The 9,790-nt window shown below is 36.3% G+C and overlaps 2 protein-coding genes across 2 annotated transcripts; both read left to right on the top strand.

The window, feature by feature from the left end:
* The first annotated feature begins 919 nt into the window (after positions 1-919).
* On the top strand, positions 920-2,566 carry LOC111598625 (putative odorant receptor 85d). Its single transcript, XM_023313958.2, has 3 exons — positions 920-1,954; positions 2,007-2,162; positions 2,215-2,566. The coding sequence occupies exons 1-3, from the start codon at positions 920-922 to the stop codon at positions 2,269-2,271; spliced, it is 1,248 nt and encodes a 415-aa protein (XP_023169726.2). The 3' UTR covers positions 2,272-2,566.
* An 891-nt stretch (positions 2,567-3,457) lies between these two features.
* LOC111598624 lies at positions 3,458-9,582 on the top strand. Its single transcript, XM_023313957.1, has 3 exons — positions 3,458-3,498; positions 3,724-3,862; positions 9,328-9,582. Exons 1-3 carry the CDS (start codon positions 3,458-3,460, stop codon positions 9,580-9,582), a joined length of 435 nt encoding a protein of 144 aa, XP_023169725.1.
* Positions 9,583-9,790: the final 208 nt, after the last annotated feature.

Raw genomic sequence — 9,790 nt, 5'->3', positions numbered from 1 at the left:
ACGGAGGCCGCATAGCGAAATACCAGAGCACAATCCAGAAGCTCGACCGACTCAATAGCATCGCTCGATGGCAACTAAAGTGGAGCAATTCAACGAAGAACCTCTGGGCACACACACCCATCCCGGAATTGGAACCGTGGATCGACCGTAGCCATGGTAATACGAATTTGTATCCTTCACAGATTCTTTCTGGCCATGGATGCTTCGGCAGCTATCTGAAGAGGTTTGGCCATGAGGCTACTGACGAGTGTTCCTGGTGCGGAAGAGGGATAGTGGAAGACGCCAACCACATAACATTCGAGTGCAGACGGTTTCTGGAGGAGAGGCTGAGTCTCGAGGAAAAACTAGGCCGAACCATCAGAGTGGACAACGTTGTTAACACCATGCTGGAGTCTGAGACAGTCTGGAACCTAGTTAGTTCCTTCGCAACAACTATAATGATGGATCGATACGGCCGTACCGCAAGCATAATGCTCTACCTTTTACTTACTTGATTATGTAATATATATTAAGTGCAAATAAACGAATACTCACAATTACACACAGATACACAAATACAGATACAGATACAGATATATTGCCACACATTATTGCTATCTGTCGCTGACCAAGTTATTCACTCCCACTCAACCCTGATATTTGTGACCGCGACTAATGTCGTCGTCTGTTTGGCTAATTGAGGATATCATCGATTTGCTGAGGCGCATTTATTTCGAATTAGGCGCACTTGTGTACGCCCACGTGACTTGAGACAACTGTTACTGTTCACAGGGGTATGATAATTGAGAGATTTCAGTGCACGTTAATCAAGTGGGTGTGACATTGCTTTAACTAGCAATTATCAAATGGTCGACGGCTTTATAAAAGCGCATCAATCTGAAGAACTCACATGTAGCAGTAAACAAGGACCGAAACAGAAATGTTCTTCGAATTAAGGAAGCGCCCCAAGGAACCAAAAGACGGAAAAGCGAAATCATTGTATACGTTTTTTCGTTTTGTTGACTTCTTTTACTTATCCATTGGCATGAAAGCTTACGATCGCGACTCTCCTAATACAAGTAAACCAGATGGGCACAGAACCGTTTTGCGCTGTTATTTTATTTTTCAGATGCTAAATCTGAATGTAGTGCTGCTTTCGGAAATTATCTACGTATTCCTGGCGTTTAGTAGTGGCAACAATTTCCTGGAAGCCACCATGAACTTATCTTTCATTGGATTTGTCATAATCGGTGATTTAAAAATTCGTCACATCTGGAGTAAGCGGAGGCACATCACTAAAGTTGTCCAGTGCTTCGAGCTACTGCATCCGAAAACCGCTGAGAAACAAAAGGAATACAAGTTGAATGACTATCTGTGCAGCTATAGACGCGTTAGCATCTTCTATTTTGGCATGCATTTGATACTGATCTGGACATACAATCTGTACTGGGCCGTCTACTACTTGATCTACGATTTCTGGCTCGATGTACGACATTTTGAGCAAATGTTGCCTTACTTCTGCTGGACACCGTGGGATTGGAAAGGCAATTGGAGCTACTATGTTTTGTACATCTCACAAAATATTGCCGGCCAGACCTGCCTCTCTGGACAGCTGGCGGCGGACATGTTCATGTGTGCTTTAGTCACGCTGCTGATTATGCACTTCAAGAGACTCAGTGAACAGATCGAGCAGCATGTGGCGGGCGTATTGCCTGCCAACCAGGATCTGGGGTTTCTTCAGACCAGCATCGTTTACCATCAGCGGCTACTGGGTCTTACCAAAGATGTCAATCAGATCTTTGGTGTTTCACTGTTTTGCAACTTTACCAGCTCCATATTCATCATCTGCTTTGTCATCTTTCAGATGACCATCGGCGGCAACCTCGACAACATGGTCATGCTGATGCTCTTTCTGCTGTGTGCCATGGTACAGGTCTTTATGATTGGTAACTACGCACAGAGCTTGGTCAATTCGGTGAGTAATTTGAAAAGATATTGACAGAATATTAAATGGTTTCAATTTGCAGAGTGACCTCGTCGGTGAAGCGGTTTACAATCATAATTGGTACCTGGGTGACTTGCGCTATCGCAAACTAATGCTGATGATCATGCAACGAGCCCAGCGTCCCAATTACCTAAAAGCTACCAACTTTTTAGAAGTGTCGCTGGTTACTGTAACGGATGTAAGTTAATCCAAACGATACCTACTACTGCTGACGTTAATATCTTTTGCAGCTGCTGCAGTTGTCTTACAAGTTTTTTGCTCTGGTGCGCACCATGTACGCCGAGTAGAATGAATATGCAGACTGTAATTAGGTGGAATGACATAAGCGTAAGCTTTTTGTCATTGTCCGTTAGTATGGACTTACGTAGCAAGCAGCATGTGCAAGTGACAAAACATACGCGAATGTGATTGTGGTTACGGAAATGGTCGAGTCATGGAATGGCAATCACTTACGGCAACTCTCCTACAGTTGCAGCTTCTAATTTAATTAACCAGACAGCTCGACGGCATCGTAAGAGGTATCGATTATAAAAAGAAAAACTAAGGAAAACTGCGTCCTTCCGTCATAATGAGTAGAGAAAATCCAACACTGATTGTGCTTTGACTTGGGCAAAGCGCCAATTCTGCACTGTAGTCGGTTGATGATTGAGATTAAATCAATTTTATTTTTACATAATTATGAGCTTTTAGAAAATAAAACACTTTTTTTCCTGCTGCTTTATTTGCTGCTTTGATTGGTTTCATTCTACCTTAAGAAACTCCAATTTGAATAGTTAATGCATTTATTTATTTTTTCTTTTACATGCAGTTCAATCTAGTTGTAAGTAATAAATTTCTCATACAATCATGTATACCACCCACTGTACAATGACAAAGGAAAGAGATGGAAGAAGGTAGAGCTGACTGTAGACGGAGCCAAACAACCACAAAGGCTATGATTAATTAACGTCATTTCGTTAGGGCAGAACGCGCGGGAAATGCAAGACAAATCTTTTATTTTGAGCTAAAATTAGCGCAGTGGTGCTTAGCGATTGGTCATCGCATCGTTTGCGCAGTCCTTCATTAAGCATTTGCCGCCGTTTTAATTAAACTTGTTGTAATCATACTCGCACACACACACAGATAGGGAGCCCAGTGGCATTTAGGCGCGGCGCCTGAGCTTATGCAACACTTAAAATAAATTGTAAAATTGGCTGGCAAATTGCATTTTTATGACTGTAAAATTGAAAAGTTGACATAACGTTCAACTGAGTGGAAACGAGAAGGAAACAGAAAAACTGAAAAAAGTGAAGCCTCTGAACGTGGCTAATTACATTTCTACGGCTGTCTGACTTGAGCTGTAGGGTGGGGTCCACTCAGTTAGATAGATGGCAAAATTGAAGAATTTTTTCAATTAAAAATTTTGTAAAAAGTGGCAAGAACAAGAATACGACACGATGCTCGCACAACCAAATGGCAATCACAACGTTCACAATGCTCAGCGGACTACTCGGACAAGTGGGCGTGGCTGACTGGTTGACTGGTTGACTGGTTGACTGGCTGACTGGCTGGTAGGCTGCCCTAATCTAATTAGAAATACGCGCGTCACGAACTTGGCTTCAGTGATTCCCCTGCCATTATGCAGCACGGCGCATGGCCAAATAGTTTCGACTAATTTCATTTGTATTTGCAGTTTTCATTTGCAAAGTTGTAAAAACTTTTGCCCAACCCCAAAACCCCACTTGGCTGTCCATTGGGAGGCAAGCTACAAGCGCCTTTCCATTCGATGGCAAACCGCTATTAATCAAAGTGATTGCGAGCGGCAAGTGGCAGCAGCAGTTGGCCAGGTGTACTCTTGAGTTGGCTTTTAATCGTAAGCCTTTAACAACATGCTGTCGAGTGAGTTTAACCGAGATACTAAAATATATTTTATAGAGTATTTACATTTGCAGCCAACTTGTTGTATGTTGGCTTAAGGACCCTATAAAAATGTTACTCCGAATTCGTATCTAAAAATTATACTTCTCTGCAAAAAAGTATTCGACAGACAAGCATTTACAGTAGCATTAGTTTTAATGTCAATCTCATTTTGACTAGAAAGCCTAGATGGCTGCATAACCAATTGCAAAAACAGTTGAGTACTAATAATATTAAATCTGACATGGGTTAATCGTCTACTGTTTATTTATAGCTTGCTTGAATATACATCAATTTATGCGAATATATTCATGCACATATATATATAGAAATAAGTATCTGCGGAAAAAAGTATATGTATTATTTATTATTTTGTCAGCACTCAACAATCGTTGAAGTAATGACACAATTATTTTTATTATTTTATAATTTTTTAATTGATTATTATCAGTATTGAAATATCTTACACATTCCACATCAAATATCTAACATATTAAAAAGCTACACGTTTGTAAAATGATTTATCAAGAATAATTGAATTTATGCAACTATTTTTTATTTATTCAAAATAGCTAGAATTATTCAGCTCGCTCAATGGTGTTCGCTCGTGTTCGTGTTGCATTGTGCCTCATCTCTAAGAGATTCGTGAAAAGCAAACAACATTTAATTCAAATAGCAACAATGCCAGAGAAAGAGCAAACTTTCATGATACTCATGTTTATAGACGTATTGGACGAATAAATTAATTTGGGATACAAAAACTTTAAATATGTATGGCCAAAGTTTTTTGGTGGCCCAAATCAGTAAGCAGTTGCGTTTTATAATGCTGGCTGCTCGATGCGATGCACTATTACTGCTGTAATCCAAAGAAATATTGACTTATAAAAACGTCAATATTCAGGCAACTGGCAACTGGCAACTGGTAACGGGAACGCGCATTGTGCGCCAAGAAAATTGCAATTGCAACCAAACTTTTTTTCGCTTCATCTTGTTGGTGTTTGAGAAATTGTATTTCATTTCATCAAATGAAGAAAAATCGTACTTTTTTATAAGGTCAGTGAAGTGAGCGTCTGCAGATTGCTGGCAGCCTAGTGAGCCAATATATATTGTAAAGTCGAGTCGTACCGAGTCGAGTCGAGTTGAGTCGAGTCGAGTCGACTCGAATCCTTGGCGCCGCACTAGCTGCACGTCATTTTCTCACACACTTATTGAATTTGACATACGAGTGTGTACAAAGCACAAATGTATATATGTTTATATATATTTATACGTACACTATATGTCTATATATACTGTGACATTTTTGGAGCACATTTCATATGCCTTAAGCTCGTCAGCTTGACCCACTGCTAAGGCAACTTCAAGGCATGTTTCCTCCTCCCATTCGCCATGACTGCATTTGTCAATTCTCACTTACTTCATTTGAGTAAACACATTTGCTGCATTTCATATTTCCAGTCACGTTTTCAGCATAAATAACCAACCCACACACATACATATGGCGTATGACTATTGTGCATATTTCCTTAAGTCAGCTTAAATTGTAAAGTCATATTACACTGGCAGTGAACCAAAAGTAAGAACTAAGCTGATTTCAACTTAAAAGTTAAAAACTTGTTATGTAGGTCTTTAAGTGTTAACAACCCATTTTTTCATCAGCTTATAAGCATCTCTCTCTCTCTCCGTTTTTCATTTGATCTCAATTTGCAAGAAACTTGCATACAGCTCCTCAAAAATACTTAACAAACTAAACATTTTTCCACACTTAATCGTTCTCTTGTAAAATGAAATGTATGCTTCCATATAAATTAAAACATTCCAATTGATTTCAAATGCATTTGAATACGTGTTATTTTTTCAAGATGGAACATCTTTTAATTTGCTTTTCATTCTTATGGAATAAAGTGTGCTTAAGAGCTTTAGTAATTCTGCAGACGTTGTCGCATTGATTGGAACAAAAATTTGTTATACGTTTCCATGCAATAAATGAGGCATTGCGAATTCAATTCAATTAACGCCAACTGTGCTCATCTATAAGATATTATTGCAAGTTGCCTTATTGCATTATTACCCTGATTTTTACGGACTGATAGTCTGATATGCATTTGTGTTTGTGTTTTAAAAAAAATAATAAGGCATGTATCCAATCGGACACATAATTACAATAAGCAATGATTTAAATCATAATTTCTGTCCCACAAATCAACATGGGCTTGAAGTTAAAATAAAATGAATTTAAGCTTCTAGATTTAGGCAACTTTTGCTTTATAACTTTCAAAATTAGTTTTATTCAAATATATATATATATATAATAAAAAAATATATATATATAAATATAATATATATATAATATATATAATATATATATATATATATATATATATATATATATATAGTTTTTGCCGTAGTCTTTGGCCATGGTATAAAAATACTAAACAACTTGAGGCCCGTTAGCAAGAAATTTATAAATAAACCACAGAGTGAACAAAATGCGCGAACCGTGCCGCAGGAATTTAAATTAAATGAAAATTAAACTGAAAGTTTGGACAGAGAGAAAACCAGAACGAAACTTTAACATGATAAGCTAAATATACATATAAAAAAATATATTATATACATAAAAAACAAGTAAGAAAACTCTAGTCGGGGTGCCCGACTAGGAGATACCCTGATCCCAGTCCTATCTGTGTTTTTTAATATTTTCCGTAGTTTATATTAAAAAAATACAAATAAAAACTGACATCACCACACCAAGATTCAAACCCTTAATTTTTACGCGACGCGCCTCAACTCTACCAACACCGCCACTTCATAATTAAAAGAATAAATAAAACAATAAAAAATGTCTCATCGCCGCGAGTTTCGAACCCAGAAATTAACTGCAGCCACTGCACCGCTTGTAAGAAGAGTTGCAAATTTGAAGTTAAGTAGCAGCTAATAATTCAGCACAATTCAATCGCAATTTCGATTTTTCGAATATACAATAATACACGCATTTGAATGTATGTGTGCACACGCATAGGAAAAAGGGTGCGCTGCTAACATGTGCTTTTGCAAATTGGCCAAACGTTTTGTTTAATAACTTCAGTTTTTCAGTAATGGATTTTAATGAAATTTTCAGCATATGGTCTACAATTCTACATAAAACCAAGATTGCATAAAATATACATAAACCCAAGTACAAAAATTGGAGCCTCTAGCTCTTAAGACGTCCGAGATATAATTTATTAACTGCATTTCTATCATGTTTTTATTCGATAACACTCACTCGACTCGGCTTGTCGTCCTGATCAATAATATATATATGGGGTCTGCCACGCCTCCTTCTGCCTGTTACATACATTTGCACAAAAACATTATACCCTGATTTCCCATTTTCAATGGGATCAGGGTATAAAAAGCTTAACATCGGTTTCATTAATCAAAAAAGTTGTGAAAATAAGCATAAAAAAATAAAATCAGTTTTCCCATTTTTGAATTTATAAAAGCTTCAAAATAATTATTTAATAAGCTTAAATATACTGCAAGCTCAACAATTAAATGTTCAAACATACAAAAAAAATATATTGCAGAAGATAATTTAACTAGAGGAGATAAATCCACATTCAATGCCCGTAATGCTGTCCCCCCGTCCATACGCTTGTCTGTGTGAACACTAATCATGGCACCGATATTGAAGCTAGAGAATAAAATCACGAAATATTTGAAATTCAATTTTTTACATATGTTAACTACCCATTCTACTTTTTTATGCCATAGAGAGCTTGTAGAGTTTCAACTTTGAAATGTAAAATGCAAATGATTCCCTTTTTTATATTATAAAAAGTTGTGAATTATTTAGAATAAATATCTTATTTTAAATATTTTATTTGAGTACACTTTCAAATGTTTTTTACTCTATTTAAATATTAAAAGATATGTGTCAAGTGCTGAATATACATATTTTTCATTTATTTTAAATATGAATAGGTTTATCGCATAGTTATTAAATTGTTTACTTACAGTAGACATGTTTTAAAACTTAATTAGTCTGAATAATTTCCAGGCAAACATACGCAAAAATATAAGGTAGTGTAATTCGGCTTAGAACATTTGGTACTGTCGAATTGTAGGCTTAGAAATCCAAGCAATAAATATTGAACAATTACGCAGCTCCTATAACACACACAGACTCACGCACAAAAGATAGAAAGAGAAGTACACACACTTTAAATGCTTTAGCCTCAACAATTGCTGCTAGAATAACAATGCGAGTTTGCAGTTCCATATTGCTGAAATGCAATCGCAAAACTCTGCTCACAGAGGCTTCGCACATACACAAACAAACAAACAAACAAACACACATACACACACACAAACTCATACGCATCACAACTATAATGCGCACATCAGTGCTGCCTATTCAGACTTTTTCTGGACAGATCTAGCTTCTTTATGTATTTCCTCCAGAAATACTTTATATCTTAATTGATATAAATACTTTTTTGTTTTTAAATGATGTTTATTAGTATTAATATGATATAATATATTATTAGTATTATTAGTATTAATATGATATAATATTTGAGTAAATAATAAGAAATAATAAGAAACACATTTTGTGCAGTTTTTGTCATGAGTTAAATCGGAAAGTTTTGAATATATGTTGTTATTTTTAGACCCTACGAATTTTAAATTTGTTTTTTAAACTTATTTTTTTTTAGTTTTTTATTGCTTGATCTGTCCCGTTTTCGCTATCGATAGCTTCCAGCACTGACACATTCACGCACCACACACAAACCTTCTCACACATGCACCCACATACACAGACTACACAAAACATAAATAAACGTAACCATCAATTGTTGGTGTTCAATTCTCAACTTGCATTGAACTGGACGCCACATTTATTTTGCAATTTATGCAAAGGATTCGCAGCCGAGATATTGCACATACGCACTGTTGTCCGGCTACCCCTAGACAGGCAGGCACAGCCGAGCAATAAAATATTTACAAATACTTTACGGTACTCCAAATTCGAGTACACACAATCATAAACAATCAAATCAATAATAATACTCGTTGCAACAAGCCCTAGAACAAACGCGTTTACGTTTGAAATTGTGGGTGGGTGGGAATTTGTACAGATAAATCAAGAGCCGTATGCCAATAGGAAAACGCCTGAAAAAATTGATGCCCCGAACTGATATAACTTAATCTACTTTTTGGGCTATATTTCAAGAGTTAAGTGAATAAATGAAGTAAAATATCTGTAGTTAAGTTATTATTTTACTTTATTTAATTGTTTTCTCATAAAACTCAGCTTATATATAATCAAAATATTCGTTTATAGCTAGCTCGAGACTTTGCACTATCATAATCCTTAACTTGTTTACTGCTCCGTTCGATTCTGCCAAGCTATATGATTATTATTGTCGCAGACCTGATTGATATCCTAACTTTGTCAGATTCAAGCAGTCGACAGCAGTTTATGCGTTGTGATGGAATTGTCCGCAGCTTCGCCCAGTCGACGTTTCTTCGTCCAGAATCGCCCACGCTCGAATAGTTTTGCTGTAATCGGTTCAGAGAGCTCCGGAAGCACTAGTGGCCAGAGAGTATCCACGAGGAATATAAATTATGCAGGTATACACACATATAACATGGATGCATGTAGTATATACATTTATGAATTTATACATCCATCCATGTTTATTTGTGTGTAAACGGTTTTCTACAAAATTTCGTAATGTTTTATTTTTCAATACAAAAATCGTATCTTTTATATCCGCCAATAATAAAATAAAGAACTAAAATTGAAACGAAAAAATTGTCTCAGTAGTCTTTGAATACAGCACACAATTATTATTTTATTTTTGTATTTTATTATTCAATACAATCTATTAGAAAGTTTCTAAAAAACTTCAAACCCAA

The sequence above is a fragment of the Drosophila hydei genome, unplaced genomic scaffold, assembly GCF_003285905.1.
Source record: "Drosophila hydei strain 15085-1641.00,03,60 unplaced genomic scaffold, DhydRS2 tig00008139-arrow-pilon, whole genome shotgun sequence".
Lineage (NCBI taxonomy): Eukaryota > Metazoa > Arthropoda > Insecta > Diptera > Drosophilidae > Drosophila > Drosophila hydei.
The sequence above is the reverse complement of the archived record's forward strand: the minus strand, read 5'-3'. Positions and strand labels throughout refer to the sequence as shown.